Source organism: Acomys minous (assembly GCF_964271855.1).
Source record: "Acomys minous genome assembly, chromosome: 19".
Taxonomy (NCBI): Eukaryota; Metazoa; Chordata; class Mammalia; order Rodentia; family Muridae; genus Acomys; species Acomys minous.
In genome coordinates this window covers 48,820,304-48,840,214 of record NC_140499.1, presented here as the reverse complement: position 1 = coordinate 48,840,214, position 19,911 = coordinate 48,820,304, and the positions used below count along the sequence as shown (strand labels likewise).

Here is a 19,911-nt window from a genome sequence, read left to right as displayed (position 1 = left end):
TGAAAACCGATGATCTGAGTGAGCAGATGTAATGAGGAGGTCACTAATACTGTCTTGCCCATTTGTGTCTGGGTACAGCAGAATCCCTGCCACACTTTCTCTTTGATCCTCACTGCTGCCCTTTTTAGATAGTTGACGTCCTTGGCCCAGTCTTAGCACAATTTGGACTGACAAGGTAAAACATGGAACTAAGTAAACAAGTTTGATGAAATAAGTTTTACGGGTAAAATATTTTTAACCACTGGATTTTGATTGTGAACATTATAATCAATTAATTTTAATGTATTTATTTATGTACTGTTAAATATGTGTTTTCAGCAACAGAGTCTTCAAACACTGTGGAGTCTGGTACTTATTCTGATGAGTTAAAGAAAATAGAAGAAACCATCTCTTTTGAGAAAAATGTAACAGAAGAAAATATAGACCAAGGAAATAATGAAGACTGTGTTGATTCCTGCATGCCACCTGGGAGTTCCTTGCCAACTATGGATTTAGATACATCTTTCATCATAGAAGAGACTTCATCTCAAGAGACCAACACGTCCTTGGAATGCAGTAATCTGAATGAGGGGCCAAACTTAGATGATTCAAAAACTACAAAGCCACCACTGGTAAATACCTATTTCAGTAACAGATTATAAGAATGTTCTTGAGAAAATTATGTTTTGGCATAGAATATGCTAATATGTTATCCTCTACTGAAGTTAAAATGTGCTGCCTTATAAAATGATAGCTAAAGAATGACTCTAGGAGGCTTATATAGGACAAATTCTTACAAGATGAATGTCATTTTAACATGCATTTTCCCATGACAAATGATAGTAAGGAGCAACCACATAGACTTATTAACAATAATGGTACTTTTAAAAATAAAATTACTTATAAAGAATAGAGTATGCATTTCATAACATATAGATATATATATGTATGTTTATACATATATACAATATACATACATTCATACATACATTTGTACGTCAAAACAAATATTGTTGGAGTGATACAATTCAGGTGTAAAGAAAATGACTTCCGCCTATGATGTCAGTAAAGAAAGTCATAATTTCAGGAGTATGACTAAGGAAGAAATAGTGAAGCAAACAAAGTAGCTCTTTCTTCTACTCAGCCAATTTTAAACTCTTGAACTCTCAAATCTATACAGTAGAAGTCTTCTGTAGCTGTGACTTTTTAATAATTAACTCCTTGGAAATTAGATAAATCGGCTTTTTTGCATCCCTAAAATTTTATTTAAAGTCAGTTTATACAGCCTAAGCTGAAACAAGAACCAAAGAATTCACACAGAAAAAATATGACATTCTTTTCTAACATATAAGACATATTAAATTTACATAGATGCACTATGAAAGGAATAAATAATAATAAAATCACGCATTGTGGAGTATATCAATAGCAAGACACAACATGATTATTTCTATCTATAAGGACCCTAGATCTTAGACTTTCTAATATTCAGAATGAAAGGAAATTTACTTAATTTACAAATTGCTCTGTATGTGATACTCTATTTGGCAACAAAATAATGAATGAATACACAATGAATGTGTTTCAACTAATGACAAGTGCTTTTGCCTTTCTGCATACAGTTTTCCCTTCAGAAAACACAGCAAGAAAAAACAATCATGCAAGATTTGCAAGTTAATTTTAATAAATCATTAGAGAATTTATATTCCAATCTAATCATGCAATATCTTTGCAAAACATTGAGAACATTCCTAATTACTTTCTGAGGCCAATGTACCTTTTATGAAGAAACTTGAAATATACTGTTTTTCAAGTGTAAACTCAGAGATCAGAAAATAATGGCAAGCAAAACCCAGTAACTTATTTATAAAAAGTCAGTCAAATAGCTTTGAAGAACCCAGATGCTCAATAGATATAGTAAAGCATTTAGAAATCTAAAATACTTTCATTAAATAAGTAATAAAAATGCATCTTCCATTACCCTAGTAAAGGGCATTTTGAAAAAAAATACATAATTTGTGGTAATTCTTATAATGAAAATACTAAGGTAGTAAGATGAAACAAAACTAGAATTGTTAATATGAACATTACCATAAATATGTTGAAATTTAATTATGTAAAAATTCATAGAGAAAAACATGACATTCCTTGCTAACATTAAGATCTATATTCACTCTACATAGATGTACTATGAGAAGAATAAATGATAATAAAAGCATGCATTGTGAAATGTGTCTATAACAAAGTATAATATGATTAATTTAATGTATAAGGACTCAATGATTTTTTTTCCTTCTCCTGGTCTACAAATCCTTTTTACAATTAAATTACTAGTGTTAACTTGTGTGATCAAGTTAGTATTGCATATATCCAAAGTTTAAAGAGTTCACAAATGTAAATGAAGCCTTTAAAGCTTACTAATTATATGTTTTGATCCTAATAATACTCCTGATAAAAATGTGTGCCTTTCTTTTTTTTTTTAAGTTTTTATTGAAAATAGATTCCCTTTCATAAAATACATCCCAGCCATATTTCTTCCTTTCTTTACTCCTCCCAGGGTGCCCCTTGTCCTCTCCCCCAGATGCCTTGCCCCTCCATTTCCTCTTCTGAAGACAGCAGGCCTCCATGGGACAACAGCAACACAGGGAATAAGACAAGGCAAAAGCCCTGAACAAGGCTGGCTAAGGCAATGCAATAGGAGGAAAAGAGTCTCAAGAGCAGGCAAATGAGTCAGACAAACACTTACTTTCATTGTTAGGAGTCTCACACACCTTGTGCAGTCAACAGAGAGACTTTCTCTTGGAGCAGATGGGTGTGGGTTCAGAGACCAACAACCACACACTATGCAGAAACAGTCAAATGTGGAGGTCTCCATGGGGCCCCTCCTCTTGGAGTCTGGGAACCCTGCAGAGGAAGCAGAGGAAAGACTGTAGGAGTCAGAGAGGATGGAAAATTTCAGGAGAACATGACCCTCAAATCAGCAAGGCTGGGCTCACATGGGATCCCAGAGACTAAAATGGCAAACACAGGGCCTGCCTGGGTCTACATCCGGTCATCTGTGTACATGTGCGTTTTTCTTAAAAGTGGTAACATTTATCATCACAGAGCAAAAGTGCCTTATACCTAGTTGATCAGGAAGTCATTACTCAGTTTCATGAAAATATGCTCAACAGATTTACAGATGGTATTTGAAAATTTTTTAGTGTTTGTCATCTATCTGTCTCAAAGGATCTGCTACTCCAACTATTTTGATTTGGGCACAGTATAAACTAATCATCCCTTAGCAATTTTCAAGTAGTCACTAACAATCAACAGTCTTCTGGGGAAGTAGTATAAGTTAGTGTCATGAACAATATAGTGTTCATTTGGGGAATATTGTGTTTTTGACCTCATATTTTCAAGGTGAACTAAATAACCATTATCCCCAGAAGTTTGTCAGTAAAGTAACAAGGAATACACTCCATAGAGGATTAAAACAATTCTTTCACAATGTCTTCTCCTAGTAGTAGTTTCAACTGGAGAGGCCAAGACATATAATGAGCAACACCTTCATTCAGAAACTGGTTAATCTAGCCTCTGTGGTGAGTTGGAGTATAAGTAGAGAGAATGTGACTAATAGAAAGACACCATCAGGAGTCTATTAAAAACTGAGAGTGTTTTAAATTAAACATGAAAAGAATTGGTGCTTTACAGTTTGAAAAATGAATTCTTGCTTTCAGATAGTCAAGGAGTTGAATTCACTCTCTCTTCATCCATAATGCTAATATGTAAACTGAGTGTAAGCTCCCCTTTAGCAACGTAGAAATAATTCCCTCACCAGAAACCATGTAGATATCTATTATGTTCAGGAATAAAAATCAAGTGCAAAAATCAAGGGTAATTTGGACTGTGATGTTTCCTGAGAGTCAAATTGAGTGTAGGTTGTTCATTTCGGACTTCCATCTTTGCAAAGTAGACCTTCCTGTTGAATTATCCACTAGGATTTTGTACCATACTGGGGATAAAAATGGACTTGTTGGAGGTCACCAATTGTTGTGTTTCTCCAACTGTCCACAGTAAACATTGTGAATTTTGAAAAAAAAATAGTACAAAACAAAATATCACTATTACAAATTCCCAAACCCTGTGCTCAGAGTATAAAAACATTTTTTTCATATTGGTAATGGCATGATCCATGCATATTAGTGCTGATCAATATCTTGGATATCTACAAACAATGTCCTAGAGAGTTTATTAGGACTCCTGAATTATGTACATTACTTGTTTCCAGCCTTATTTTAGGATGTATAAAGGCGAACTCTATGTTCGTTTGGAGTTATGGGAATCACTGTGTGGTATCTACTCTTTTGGAGCAAAGCGTATTTGAGCATTAGTTACATTGATCATGGAATTGTTAAATACTGACACTCTCAGCACATGTTAAATCCATCTAGAAGTCTTACTTATGAATTACTTGTTTCCTCCTAGGATTTCTATTTTAAGGATAAGTTCTAGCTAACTATGTATGCTAATTAGTCACGTATAAACTTGAAACAAGCTAGAGTTATCTGAAATGAAGGAATCTCAATTGAGAAATGCTTCCATATGATCCATCATTAAGACATTTTCTTAGTTAGTGATTTATTGAGGAATGCCAAGCCATTGTGGGTGGTATCATCCATGGGCTAGTGGTCTTAGGTTCTATAAAACAGCAAGTTGAGGAAGCCATGTGGAGCAAGCCAGTTAGCAGCACCCCTCCATTGCCTCTGCACCAACTCCTACCTCCAGGTTCCGGCCATGTTTGAGTTTCTGTCTTGGTTTCTTTGATGAGGGTCCTTGATACGGAAGTCTACATTAAACAAGCCCTTTCCTCTACAAGTTGGTCATTCTGTAAGCCAGACAGCCCTTGAACTCACAGAAATCTTCCTCTTCCAGTCTTCTTTATGTGCTCAGAATACAAGTATAAGCCAACATGTGCAGCTTACCTTCTGTTTTTTTTTAATCACAATCATAATATGAACAAGAATAAATTAGGTGGTGGAATAGATATAGTCACTAACTCCAAAGGACACAGAGTCTAGATTTGCTGGATTATGGTTACATTACCATCTCAAGTTATTTCTCTTCCTGTTACCTCAGTTTTTTTTTTTTTTTTGTAGGTTTGTTTTAGGCAGTATATCTATCTGGGTAACTTGGATTCCATCTCTGTTAATAATCACAAGAGATCTATTCTCATTGATATTTAACTTCATCTTTCAAAGTATTTTTATGAGTATAAACAATAGTTCAGAGGCATATGCAAGAGCTTCCTCATTCTTGCATAAGTTATGTCAACAATGTTGTATACCAGTGGGTCTCAATGTGCGTATTGCAACCCCTTTCACGGTGAAAAGGTCTTTTCACAGAAATAGCATATCAGATATCCTACATATCAAACATGAATTATGAGTTATAACAATAGCAAAGTTACAGTTATGAAGCAGCAATGAAAATAAGCTTATAATTGGGAGACACCACCACATGAAGGCCCCAGCATTAGGAAGGTTAAAAACCAGTCTACTAAGGGAAGAAAATAAAAGAATGAATACAGAAAGAAAAAATGTTTTACTTTGTAAACTTTCAACTTTCTTGGGTTAATGACAACTTTCAGCTTATCATTACAATGTTGCATTTATTAGATCTAAATATTGTATTACTTTGTCTCCCTATTACAGTATAAAAGTTGTCACAGCAGAACTGGTGTCAAGGTCATAGTAAGTTGCACAATGAATGAATGCATGACTTTGTTTTAGTGAGCTAGAAAATAAAAACATTAAATGTTGTTTTCTAGTTGTTACAAGAAATAGCCCTCAGGAAAAAACCTGTAACAGAACAGTATCAAGGACTTGAGAAGTTCTTTACTTCTGATAAAAATGAGAGAATCGACTCCCTTCCTTCATCAAATGTAGAATGCAGCCATTCCTGTTCTAGGATAACAGTTACAGGTAAATTCTGATCAGGAATCATGACCTTTGGGCCACTCCAGTCAAGCCATAACTCAATTTTAAAAACTGCCGCCATTTAAAAAATACTAGGCAATTGTTATCATTGACTAAAACCTTTTCTTTGTTTATCTGAAAGTATTGGCGTTATGTGTGCTGTCATATTTGATGCTATCAGAAAGTAATGAAAAAACAATAACGGTAGGGGAAGATTATGTTATATATTTAAAAACGTTGTTCATTTTATATCACAAAATTAAAAGTCTATTTGAATCATTTTATCAACTAGACATTATCTTTAAATTTTGTCTTTAAAACAAATCATAAAAACATCAGGATCTCTTGAATTTCTAAGATTTATCTATAATTTCAGATTCTTTCTGAAATACTTATACTGTCTTTAATTATACTAAAACAGAAGTAATTTAAATTTACTTTTTGACTGTTGTTAAGTGTGTGACTTAGTGGTAGTTTTTCTTTCATAATGATATATAACATCAGCGCCATTTGTCTCTCGAACATATTTATCTTGCTAGATCAAAATTCTATTATCAATAAACATAATCTTCTCTCTCTGCATATACTATTTTCTTTTTTATAATATATTTTATTAATTTATTCATATTACATCTCAATGGTTATCCCATCCCTTGTATCCTCCCATTCCTCCCTCCCTTCCCCTTTCCCCTTACTCCCTTCCCCTATGACTGTGACTGAGGGGGACCTCCTCCTTCTCCTGTATATGTTCATAGGGTATCAAGACTCTTCTTAGTAGCCTGCTGTCCTCCTCTGAGTGCCACCAGACCTCCCCATACACCAGACATGGTCAAATTTGGGGCACCAGTGTTCTTATGAAAGTCAGATCCCACTCTCCACTCAACTGTGGAGAATGTCCTGTCCATTGGCTAGATCTGGATAGAGGTTCAAAGTTTACTGCATGTATTGTCCTTGACTGGTGCCATAGTTTGAGCAGGACCCTTGGGCCCAAATCCGCCTGTCATAATGTTCTACTTGTAGGTGTATAGGACCCTCTGGGTCCTTCTATTTCCCTATTCTCCCTTACAACTTTTTAATTCTAATTAACTCAATAATAAAAGTGGACCAGCATATTTCACTTAGCACAGTGTTCCAAGTTTTATCATGTGCAATAACATATGTTTTTAAAATAAAGTATGAAAAAATAAGACTATTTAGGTTGGGGAAATTTGCTTGAAACAACCTAGATGTCCCTTAACCAAAGAATGGATAACAAATCTGTCGTACATTTACATAATGGAAATGTTTTCAGCTATTACAAAACAAGGAAATCTTGAAATTTGCAGGCAGATGGATGGAAATAGAAAGATCACCCTGAGTGAGATAACCCAGAACCAGAAAGACAGGCATGGTATATATAACTTATAAGTGGATATTAGTTCAACATAAATGTCCATTGCAGACCCTACCAGTGGGAAATTGGGACAGATACTGGGACTCTAAGCCGGGCTCTGGGCACAGCGCAAAGAGTCTTAAGGAACTGTGGCATGATGGGAGGACCCTGAGGCGTCAGGAGCTCCCCCAGAGAGACCATAAAGGCTGGCAGATCTGGACACAGAGGCCCTGAACAAACTGATGCACTAACCAACTGACGCAGAGAACCATGACCCCTTGTTTAAATGTAGCTGATGGACAGCTAATGCTCCACGTTGTGGACAGATAGAGGGGAGACTGCCTCTGAACCTCTGACATGCACTCTGGTTCCCATGATTTGATCACTGTCTCTTAGCAGGATGGCCTTGCATGCACACGGAGGAAGTTGACACAGGCTATCCTCACAAGACCTGATAGGCTGGGGTCAGACCGTGGGGAAGTATGCCCCCCTTTGAAAGTCTAGGGGAGGGTATAGTGCAGAAAAGAGAAGGAGCATGGGAGTGAGAAGATAAGGGGGAGAGGACAACAATTCGTATGTAATGTGAATAAATTATAATAAATAAAATAAAATATAAAAGGAAAAAAGAAAAGACCATAATTTCTGAATCATTACATGTTTATATTTCCTTTTATGCATTTTCAGCCTTCCAAAACTCTAGGGGATATAGTTGGAAAAATCACTGTTAAAATATTGAATTTATAAAGGAAAACAATCTTTTCTTTTTATGGTTGGTAGTATGCCAATATATCAATTTGTTATCAATGAAAGACCTCTGACACTACTGGATTTTTACACAAGTACTACGGATCCAGGCTCAGGTCCTCAGCCTTTAGTGACATGCACTTTGCTGACTATCTCCTTAGGCCTAGTTTTCTTTAAATAATTTATAAAACTCTTCAGGTCCAGGACTTTTCACCGTAGGGAGGTTTTTCCCCCTGACTCAGTAGTTTTACATTATATCAGATTTCCTATATCTTGAGTTTTGTTTCTAAGGCTAGGTCTTGGTATCATCTACATTATTTACTCTTTACGTGTTTAAATGCATTTTTAAGGAGTTGTCATGTTACTCAGTTGTAAACGCAAAGCATTGTTATCTACCTCAGCACCACACACACAGAAATGTCTTTGTTCATAAATTATTATATGTTATTGTATATTGTCATATATTTTTAAAGTATTTTTTATTTTGTAAACATCTATGTATATATTTTTATACTTATCGGACATTTTCTTTATAATTAAGACATAGGATCTCAGTAGCATATATTTTACAATTGAGAATGCACTTTGTAATTCATGTATTTACCATAAATGTTCCTTTATTCAGATTAATATTGTTAGGAAATGCAGTAGAATTTAAAAAATAAGCAATTGATTTATGTGATTTTTTTTATATATTGAGATATTTAAAAATTTATTCTCTAACAATATTATATATGTATTCTTATTACTCTTACTAACTATTCTATTTTATCTTTTATTCTACCTGTATTGATTTTCCTTGTTTTAGTTAAAGCCATAAAGCATCATGGCCAAAAGTTACTTAAGGAGGAAAATGTTCATCTTACATCACTGAAAGAAACCAAGGCAGGAATTCAAGGCAGGAACCTGGAAGCAGGTACTATAGTAGAAGCCAGGGAGGGACTTTGCATGTTCCTCATGCCTTGCTTGCTTGCACTGCTTTTTTATTTAACTCGAGACCAACAGCACAGGTTTGGCACCACTCAACAGAGTTTGACCTACTCACATCAATCATTAATAAAGAGAAAACACTCATCAGACATGATAATAATAGGTCAATGTAATGGCTATGTTTTCTCAAGAGTCACTCTTCCTGAGTCTAGATTGTGTCAAGTTGATGCAAAACTAATGAGGATACCCTTCCTCCCCACAAGTTTCTTTTCCAAGTCGATGTCTTTTTGTTCTGTATTGCGACCCATCGTGTTTAACAGAACTATATCTGTGACTATGGGTTCAGCTTATCTATCGAAGCCTTGTAGGACAATTCAACCGAAGGACAAATCACATTATCCCAGCATATATTAGGAGATTTTCAGGCAGGGGCCAGAATGCCTGAGCATCTCCTGCCGCTGTGGTTCACTGTGGACCTGTGAAAGCTTGTGGAATCCTAGCGCAGCACTCTTGTGAGGTCATGATTAAAATGGCTGGACCACGTGCAGAAGAGCATTTCACTGTCACTCCCCCTCCCTTCTGGATTCTATATTCTGTCTATGTACTCTTCTGCAATTCCTACTGAACATTAAAGGCATGAGACTTACTTTCTACTTTTCTATTACTTTATCATTTTTCTGTTTCAGAAGACAAGGTGTGGATCCCAGACAGCAGTGTAAGTGAGCATGCTGGTAGCACATCTGCCCTGTGTGATCTGCAGAATGATAAAAACCCACTTCCAAATATGAAACAGCAAAAGACAGGTACAGTCAATGGGAAGGCAGAAGTGTCACATTTCTGGCTCACTTTGTTTACTTGTTTGGTTCCTACTAACTGATTAGTCATCTGAATTCTTTTGTGTAGTTGCTCTCCACTCTAAAATATATAGGCAGATAATTAATCCCTCAAGTGAGCTCATTTCTCTCAAAGAAAAGTTACATTCCTAGTTATTTTTCATAGCAACTTATTGGTGAATTATATTAAAATGTGGCTCAGAAGATGGTATGTTTTGAGATATCCTCAAGGAACATCCATACAAGTTCTTTACATGTTTGCTGTGTTTTTAGGCTATATTTAGTATGCTCTTTTACATGATTCTTTTACAATTTATAATATAATCTTCTCTTATACAACACATCCAGATCACTGTTTTCCCCTCCCTCCACTCCTTCCAATTTCTGCCATCTCCTGTCTCTCCAGTGTCCACACCTCCTCTGTCTCCCTTTCAGAAAAGAAGAGGCCCCCCGTAGCCAACAACCAAACAGAGAAAGCAAAATTACAGTAAAACAAGACAAAAAACCCTCACACCGAGGTGGGACAAGGCAAGCCCAACAGAAGAGTCTCAAAAGCAGCAAAAAAGTCAAAGACAAACCTACTCCCATAAATAGGAGTCCCACAAAAACACCAAGATAATACCCATAACGTATGTGCAGAAGACCTGGTACAGACCCTTGCGTACTCCATGCTTGCCACTTTCAAACTCTGTGAGCCCATATGTGATATCCCTGCTTAGTTGATTGAGTGGACCATGTTTTCTCTGATGTTCTTCTGAATCCTACAGTCTTTCTGCCCCACCCCCCTCCATGGGATTCTCTGAGCTCTGATGTTAGGAAGCCAATGGAAACCTATAGATCTTATTATGATTATTTGTACCCATTTGTGAAATAATTGAACTATATTGAGATTGAGTCTTAGGATCAGATCAGTATCATTTGGTCTTAAATCTAATGTTCTATGTTTTTCTGCTGGGTTTTTTTTTTTTTTAACTTTTAAAGGTTAGGATTGCCTGTGTTTATTTTCTGTGTTATGTGTACATGGGCACACATTTTTGCCTGCTTATCATAGTATTTTCCTGATGCATTTATTACTATTATGGTTAGAATAGTTCTCTTATTGCATCATACATGCCATTTTTTGGTATTTCATATGAAGTTGCAATATATAACTGAAAGAATTAAATCAGTGCAACACAGGTGCATACAACATGTTGACATCAAGTGAAGGTCGGAGGATAAAAGAATGCATGAGCATTTGCTCTGCTTTCAGGAAGATTCCTGCTTAGCAGAAATACTTGGGAAAATGGGCTTTTTGCTTTGGTTTGAAGCCTCTCATCAAACCAGAAAATTAATTACAGATGATTTGTTCATATACATATGATTTATATGTTTCTTTTACCCTAAACTCTATGATTAAGTCTCCTCAGCTGGCTTAGATCTTTTCTATATGAATTTATGATGACTCACTGTCAGAAATAAATGTGTTAGTATTAAACTATCCTTTTATCATAAATTTTGGGGTCCTCTATAATTACACACCTATTGTTCCATCAAATTTAAAAGCAACCTCAAGGATTCTGTTTCTTGCCTCCTGGGCAAGAAGAAGGAACTGTGTTTTAAGTCACTGTGTATGGACGAAAAGAAATTTAAGCACATGCTGTGAGAAATCAGTTACAAAGACAAATCTTTCTAAGTAAATAGCCAAATGCTTTTAAATGTATTTTGGGGGCAGAAGCACAGTCAGTAATTTACTATAAAAACCCTTTGTTGGAGCACCTGTCCTAAGCTAGCAACTGTAGCCACGGGAGACAACAGAAAAGTTACACAGCTTAGAGTCTGTCCAGTGGTTCTCAGATATAAATGTCAACAGCAAATAGAAAACAGGTTACATATTCTCATTAGGGATGTTGATTCATACAGAATTAAGAAGACACTTGATAATGTGTGGTTGATAATCATTCTCTCTGGTTTTACTATAGATTTTTCAAAAGTTTTACTTTTAGAAAACTGCTAGATATAAGAACTACAGTTAAATTAGTGTCTATCATCTACAGTAGAGGTGTGTGTGTGTGTGTGTGTGTGTGTGTGTGTGTGTGTGTGTATGTGTGTGTGTGTGTGAACAGAGATGATAAAATATACATGTCAGATGTTAGAGATTATATGACATTTTACCTGAGTCTTTAAAAGGTAATAAAAGTGACCAGTTAGGAGAGTTGGGTTCTGGAAAGGGGTAGTGGCCTGAAATGTAATTAAATCCTCTTGTCAATGCAGCAATGTACAGAAAATTTTTACTCTGTGCTGATGTCCGTATATGTGAAAGGACTTGAAAATCTGTGAATGTGAAAAGCACAGAGTTCATACAGGTTTACAGTCAAGTCTCTTCCTCATTCAACCTCCCCCAGTACTCCCTGTGTCTATAAATGTAGCACTGTAGATGTAACCTCTTCAGCTGGACACAAAGAATAAAGTTGACTTGCGCCAGCTACAACTTACTCATTTGTAAATGCTCCTTCCCCATCTCTCCTCACTGCAGCTCTTCCCACCCTATTTTCCCACTGGCTCTTGTCTGTCCTTAGGTAAATTATACTCTTATTTTTAGCCTAAGGATGTGATTCTCCCCTCTATACAGGGTGCTTAGTAAACTCCCAGTCTATCCTCAAATCTTCTTGGGGTTGCTTTCAATCTCAGATCAGATGTTTCCTTGTAGGCTTAGATTTTTCAAAACCAACTTTATTTAGGGTTCTTAAGTACATCTACCTTCCTTCTAAGCCACTGACCAGAGGGCGAGGGGAGAAAGAAGGTTAACAGGAAAAGGGGAGTGTAGACCAGCGAAGCATTGGATGGCATGGCAATGCAAAAGCATCAGCTCACTGTGAGGTTCTATTTATATTAATTTTAAACATCACAATCCTCTTACATGCTTGTTTTCAACAATATATTACGTCTGCTCACAAGACAGCTCTCAGCAAAGCATTACATAACACAGCTCAAATTTTTTATTTTTATATTTTATTAATTTATTCATATTACATCTCAATGGTTAGCCCATCCCTTGTATCCTCCCATTCCTCCCTTCCTCCCTTTTTCCCCTTACTCCCCTCCCCTATGACTATGAATGAGGGAGACTTCCTCCCCCTGTATATGCTCATAGGGTATCAAGTCTCTTCTTGGTAGCCTGCTGTCCTTCCTCTGAATACTACCAGGTCTCCCCATCCAGAGGACATGGTCAAAAATGGGGCATCAGAGTTCATGTGAAAGTCAGATCCCACTCTCCACTCAACTGTGGAGAATGTCCTGTCCATTGGCTAGATCTGGGTAGGAGTTTGAAGTTTACTGTATGTATTGTCCTTGGCTGGTGCCTTAGTTTGAGTGGGACCCCTCGGCCCAGATCTGCCCATCATAATGTTCCTCTTGTAGGTTTCTAGGACCCTCTGGATCCTTCTATTTTGCCATTCTCCCATGCTTCTCTCACCTAGAGACCCAATAGGATGTCCTCCCCTCTGTCCCAGTTTCCTGGTAACTGAAGACTTTCATGGGACTTGCCCCTTGGGCTAGTGTGCAGATATAAATGAGTATATACCATTTGACTCTTTCTGCTTCTGTGTTAACTCACTCATTATGATCATTTCTAGTCCAATTCATTTGTCCACAAATTTCAGGAATTCCTTGTTTTTAATAGCTGTGTAGTATTCCATAGTGTAACTGCGCCACAGTTTCTTTATCCATTCTTCTACTGAGGAGACACTTAGGCTGTTTCCATGATTTGGCTATTATGAATAAGGCTGCTATGAACTTGGTTGAGCAAACAGCTCAAAATTTTAAAGAAAGCAGAGGCTTCCACTTCACTACCTCTTCAGTGAGTTCTTTGTGGTCACTCTACATAATGCTAGTCCCCAAGCCCTCCATCCACTTTGTTTTTTCTAGAAGCCATTGATTTTTTTCTTATGTATCCTACCTTGGTTACAAAGCAAGAAATAGCCTTTTCTTGCATGAATGTTCAGTGATGGAGACTTGTTCTTGTATTTTGGGTACAAATTGATAGGGTTAACAACCGATTCATTTTAGCATATCCTGATTGTGACACAGTATTTGCCAGATTAGGGGTTAATAAATGATTTTTATCCTTGGAATGAACTAAGTATTAATTCACTTGTTCTTGGATGGAATTTAAGACATTACACTGTCTAATTATGCATTTGAAAGGTGAGATGTGGGTTATTGTGTCAGGTCGCACAGCTGATTTGTGATTCAACAAGGAAAGATAATAAGGTTCTTAGCATCCCAGATAAGCATTTCCCCCACTAAATCATCCTGTTCAGTTAAAGTTCTTTGTATTCCTAGATGTCTTTAGAAATGTTTACATTTTTAATAGTAATCCTTAAAATTATGCAGAGAATCAAGTATTCCAATAAATAATTTTTTGCAGACAGTTTATGATTGAAACGTTGGGTCCTTTGATAAAAATATTGTTACTAAGATGCTACCCAAGGAGGCTGGAGAGTGGCTAAGCCAATAAATTCCTTTCCCTGCTTGCAAGGGGACAGTTTGATCCCTGAACTCGAAGGATGCCTGTAATGCAGACACTGGAGAAGTACAAGCCTGGGGATCCCTGGGGCCTGCTTGGCTGGCCAGCCTGAGCTGAATCAGTGAGTTCCAGGTTCAGTCAGGGATGCTGTCTCAAAATAGGAGCAATGTGGGTAATAATTGATCTCTATCCTTTTTACACCTGTAAAAAAAAAAAAAAAGAATGTGCTATTCCAAAGTACATGCTATAATTGATTCATCAAATTGCATGTTATATATAAAATGGTAGCAACAATTACATTAAGCACTGTTTGTTGATTGATTTGTCATAATCTCATTAATAATTTTGTGCTCATTAATACCATCATATCTTGTCTGTTCAATAGTTTCAATACTCAGCATAGAGTATATATTTTTAAGCTATCACTGAAGGAAATTAGTTACATATAGAATCTGACTGGAATCAATCAAATTACTCATTTTCTATACTATATTGACAATAATGGCACCAGTTGCTCCAAAAGCCATGTGAGTGTGAGAATGTATGCGTGTGTGTGTGTGTGCATGTGTGTGTCTATCTGTGTGTGTGCTTGTGTATATGGGTGTGTGTGTGTGTGTGTGTGCGTGTTTGTGTGTGTGTGAGTGTGTGTATGTGTATGTATGTGTGTGTATGTGTGTATATGCGTATGTATGTGTGTGTATGTGTGTGTATGCGTGTATGTGTGCATCTGTGTATTTGTATGTGTGTGAGTGTATGTGTGTATGTGTCTGTGTCTGTGTGAGTGTGCGTGCATGTGTGTGTGTGTGTGTGTGTGTGTGTGTGTGTGTGTGTGTTTATTTTTAGTATGGAATGATGGCTTCAACCGACATTTTTCATGAGTGGCATTTTTTATGTTGTGTTGCTTTGGGAACAGGAAGATAAGAGCGAAGCAATTGCAAACAATATATAAGGTGAATAACATAATAAAAACTATAAAAAAATCTTAGCAGAGATATTAATAAGCTCATAAATTAAATTCTAAAGTGAATAATAAGTTTACCTGAAGGAATAATAAATAAATAAAATCCCTGTGTTTTGATGACTTCAAACTATAGAGGAACATATTTCCAGCAGGGAAGATGGTCTGTCCTTTTGCTCTGTGCCAGCATATCTGATCTATCCCGTGGGTACATTTTATTCCAATTGGGATCAATTAGCTTCAGATTCAGTGGTAACCAGATGCTGCTGAAAGCACCAGTTAGTTGAGTCATCTCCTGAGTTTTCTGAAGGACATTTATGTTATTTTATATTTTTGTCGCTTCACTGTGTTGTTGTTGTTGTGAGACACCCTGGCCTTACTAAAAACACCTTCCTCTTATTTGCTACATCTAAATAAGAACTAGAAAACTGTTAATTTTTGCATTTGATGAAGCATTATGACACACAAAAAAAGGTTATTTCCTGAGATCCAGGACATTTGTGTTTTGTAAAGAATTTCTGCTTGTAGCTTTTTGTCTACTGGATTGGGGCATGGTGTGGGAGCGGCAGCTTGCTCCTTCCTGGCTATGAACGACATATTGAATATTTCCACATTCTATAAAGGGGAAACTACTTTTCAATTCTGATCATCAAAGTAACTCTTGAGGGCATTTTAACAAGAATCAATACATAGGTGTGTGCCTGTTGATTACCTTTCTGCGGAATGTTTTTCTGCACACAGTCAAAAATGGGTCAGTGACTTAATTTATTCATAATTACATTTAGCAAAATCATTAACTATTTACATATTGTATCCCAAGCTTCTGAGGTTATCCACTACACTCAATATAGAACAAAGGGGGGGGGGAGGAAGGTGGAAAGAAGGCAAACTTATTTTTATTTTATACTGGGTGACTTTCCTCGTCATTTTTTATTTTAAAATTCTCTTTGATTCTGTATAATGACATAATGCTACTGGGATCCATTTAGTCAATCATGATTTCTATGATAACGACAGTTGCCTATCTCAATATTTTACACAAACCTCATTTGTTTTGAGGGGTTACAAATTTACATTTTAAATTATTAATGTTTGATTTAAAAATACCTACCTCTATAAATCTGATGGCAAATGGAAGGATTACACCTGTGCTGTGAATCTTTAATTCCACTTCTTGTACATTTCCATGGCTTTTGTTAAAGAATCTTTTGTGCAAAAGAGAAGATTTGAATTACTTATGCAATAATAGAATTTAAAGTATTCTATTTCTTTCTGTGGCAGAACATTACATGTTAAAGAAATCAAATGAGCCAGCCTCTGAAATGGAGCAAGAAACAATTCTGACCCAGAGAGAGAGAGAGAGAGAGAGAGAGAGAGAGAGAGAGAGAGAGAGAGAGAGAGAGAGAGGAAGAGAAGAGGAGAGACAGAGAGAGATGGGCAGGGGAGGGCAGAAGGAGAGGTAGAGAAGAAGAGTAGAGAAAAGAGAAGAGAAGAGGAAAGGAGAGGGGAGAGAGAGGAGGAAGGGAGAGAGGAGAGAGAAGAAGGGGGTGAAGGAAGGGGGAGGAGGAGGAGGAAAGGAGAGAGGGGAGTGGGTAAAGGGAGGGGAGAGGGGAGGAGAGGAAAGAGGCAACCTGACTGGGTCTATCCTCCTGATACCACTGTACTGAGGGGCCAGAAGCACCAAAGAATGAATTTAGATTTACACAATGTACACATGGCTTCTCATTTTCTTCTTAAAATTGGTGTTTCTTCACAGCAGCCGAGACTGGACCAGCAGGTTGTTCTTCAGTGACAGGCTCACAAGGGGAAGGAAGGGCCAGCCATGTGAGGATAAAGAAGCTAGGAAAACTGGGGTTCGAAGTCCTGGCACAAGCTGATGTCTTATGCCAACCAAATGTAGCTGGAACGCCTCAGAAAATGGGGTGGAGATTATAGGAGTCAGAGGGGAAGGAAAATCCCAAGAGAACATGGTTCATATGGGCCCACAGAGGCTGCATGGAAATCATGAGACTTGCATGTGTCTGCACTAGATCCTCTGCAATTGTTATGGTTGTCAGCTCTTTTTTTTTTTTTTTTTTACTCCTAATAGAAGGAGCAGGTGTATCTCTGATTCTTTTGCCTGCTCTTGAACTCTTTTCCTCCTATTGAGTTGCCTTATCCAGCCATGATAGAAGGGTTTTTGCCTTGTCTTATTGTATCTTGTTTTTGTCATGTTTAGCAGTTGTCTTTTGGAAGCCTGTTCTTTTCTCAAAAGGAAATAGAGGGGGAAATGCATCTAGAGAAGAGGGGAGGTGGTGGGGGAGCTAGGAAGAGTGGAGGGAGGGGAAACTGTCATTAGTATGTATTGTATGAAAGAAGAATCTATTTTCAATAAAAAATAAAAAGAAGTATAGCATCCTCCGTACAGTTCCCCTGAAAATATACATGAGACAATGTCAGGAAAATACAATCATACAGTGGGGAAAGTTTGGTTTTCAGGATCCAAAACTGCATTCCCCCAAGGCCATTACTGGCATTGCCAAGAGTGTAACTAAGTTCCTTCACCATGCATCAAGTTCTCAGCGAAAGTCATGAACTGGCCTAGCCCTCAGCAATAAGCTATTTGTCATTATAATTCTGATAAGTCAAATTAGTTCTTCAGGGGTATCCCATATTTATCTTATTTTGTCCCCTTTGTAAGGCACAGTGTGGTATTTTCATAGAATTTAAGGAACATATAAGGGCATCTGGTTTTGAATAGACTAGAATGGAGTGTGTATGTTAGTCTGGTATGAAGCTGACTTGTCATATGTATATATTTGCTTTAGCTGCTATTAAAATTAAGTTCCTTTTCTTGAGGGCAGAAGAATGACTCAGAGGAGCTCTTTTTGTTACTGTGAATGTAATTTGAGGTGAATTCACTGTCAATAACTCAAATACGAGATGGTCAAGAGTTGCCTTTACCACCAACATTGTTGGATGAACTCTATTGGTTTGTGTTCAGGATGGAAACAATTCATATTGTTGGTACACACTGGGGAGTGGAGCACAGTGGATGGCTCAGCCACTAAAGTGCTTATTTTCTAAACACCAGGACCTGACTTTGATCCTAGCATCCATGTAAAATTGTCAGGCATGACAGTGCGTGCTTGCGATCCCAAGACTGGGATGGTGGCATTAGACAGAACACTGGGGCTCACTGGCCAAACCCTGGAGTCTAACTGGTAAACCTAGGCTAATGAGAGAAGTTCTGTCAAAGGAGTTGGATGGTGTTCCTGACGATGAGAACACCTCTCTATCAACATCTGTGTTTATTTGTGCATTAAGCACACTAAATTAAACAAATGGGCAGACAAATAAATACACTTGGGATCTCTCTCTCTCTCTCTCTCTCTCTCTCTCTCTCTCTCTCTCTCTCTCCTCTCTCTCTCTCTCCTCTCATACACACAAACACACACACACACACACACACACACACACACACACACACACACACACACACACTGGTTTTCCTGTGTAGTCCAGGATGGTCTACAGAAATCCATGTGCCTCTGTCACCACAGCTCTGTCATTATGGGTTTAAGGTCTTGCACCACCACCCTGGTTATACTTGAGACCTTCAAGCATTTGATTACTTCCTTTTCTTATTGTAGGGCAGAAATCACAGAGACCTTCAACAGTGAATTTCCCTCTTTCAACCTCGGCTCAAAAATGCTCCAGCCCCCTTTTGTCCTCTTATACCCGGTCAAGAAGTGCAGGCGCTCAGTCCCTATCCAGAGCTGCTTCCGAAATCTCAGAGATTGAGTACATTGACGTCACTGGCCAGAATGAGGTTTTTGGAGATAACACTGCTGATCAACAAGCCTTAGACACTTTGGAGAAAGAATTAAATGCGATGAGAAACCTGGCAGGTAAATGCTAGATTTTACTTATAAAACATTAAGTCTGTACTGTGCTTCAATCTTTCTACATTTTTTAAAATTGAATTTTCTTTCATATATTACATCCTGATTGCATTTCTCCTTCCTCCTCTCCTTCCAGTGTCCCCCAGTCCACTCCCCTTCTGTTTCTTTCCATAAAAGAGCAGGCCTCCCATCGATATCAACCAAACATGACGTGGCAAGTTGTAGTTAGACTAGTCCCAGTTCCTGGTACCAAGGAAGGGCAAGACAGCCCAATATGAGAAAGAGTCTCAAAAGCAGGCATGAGAGTCAGAGACAGCCCTCACTCCCACAAAAATACCAAGCTACACGACTGTAAGATATATGCAGAGCACCTTCGTCAGATCCATGCAGGGTCTTTGGTGTTGGTTCATTCTCTTTGAGCCCCTATGAGCCCAAGTTAACTGATTCTGTGGGTTTTCTTGCGGTGTCCTTGACCCCTTTGGCTCCTCTAATCATTCCTACCCTTCTTCCACAGGATTCCCTGAATCCTAGTGTTCGGCTATGGGTCTCTACATCTGTTTCCATCAGTTGCTCCATGGAGCCTCTTTGATGACAAGGCACCAGTCTGTGAGAGCAGAGTATCATTAGAAATCATTTCATGGACTTCTTTTTTGCCAGTATTGTTTGGTCTCTGGGATATCCAGCCTCTGAGTCCTGGCTATGACAAAAGAACCTTCATGTTTTGAGACAGCAGAATGTTTCAGTGTA

General features: G+C 37.6%; 1 protein-coding gene across 4 annotated transcripts in view; it reads left to right on the top strand.

Moving 5' to 3' along the window:
• Positions 1 to 19,911, top strand: part of ZBBX (zinc finger B-box domain containing) — a 97,591-nt gene that overhangs the window by 69,858 nt on the left and 7,822 nt on the right. For all 4 annotated transcript variants that reach the window (XM_084769130.1, XM_084769129.1, XM_084769131.1 and 1 more), the window contains 5 exons: positions 319 to 611; positions 5,789 to 5,942; positions 8,861 to 8,968; positions 9,669 to 9,785; positions 18,913 to 19,170. In XM_084769130.1, coding sequence (XP_084625256.1) covers positions 319 to 611; positions 5,789 to 5,942; positions 8,861 to 8,968; positions 9,669 to 9,785; positions 18,913 to 19,170 — 930 coding nt within the window. The remainder of the gene's footprint in view (positions 1 to 318; positions 612 to 5,788; positions 5,943 to 8,860; positions 8,969 to 9,668; positions 9,786 to 18,912; positions 19,171 to 19,911) is intronic.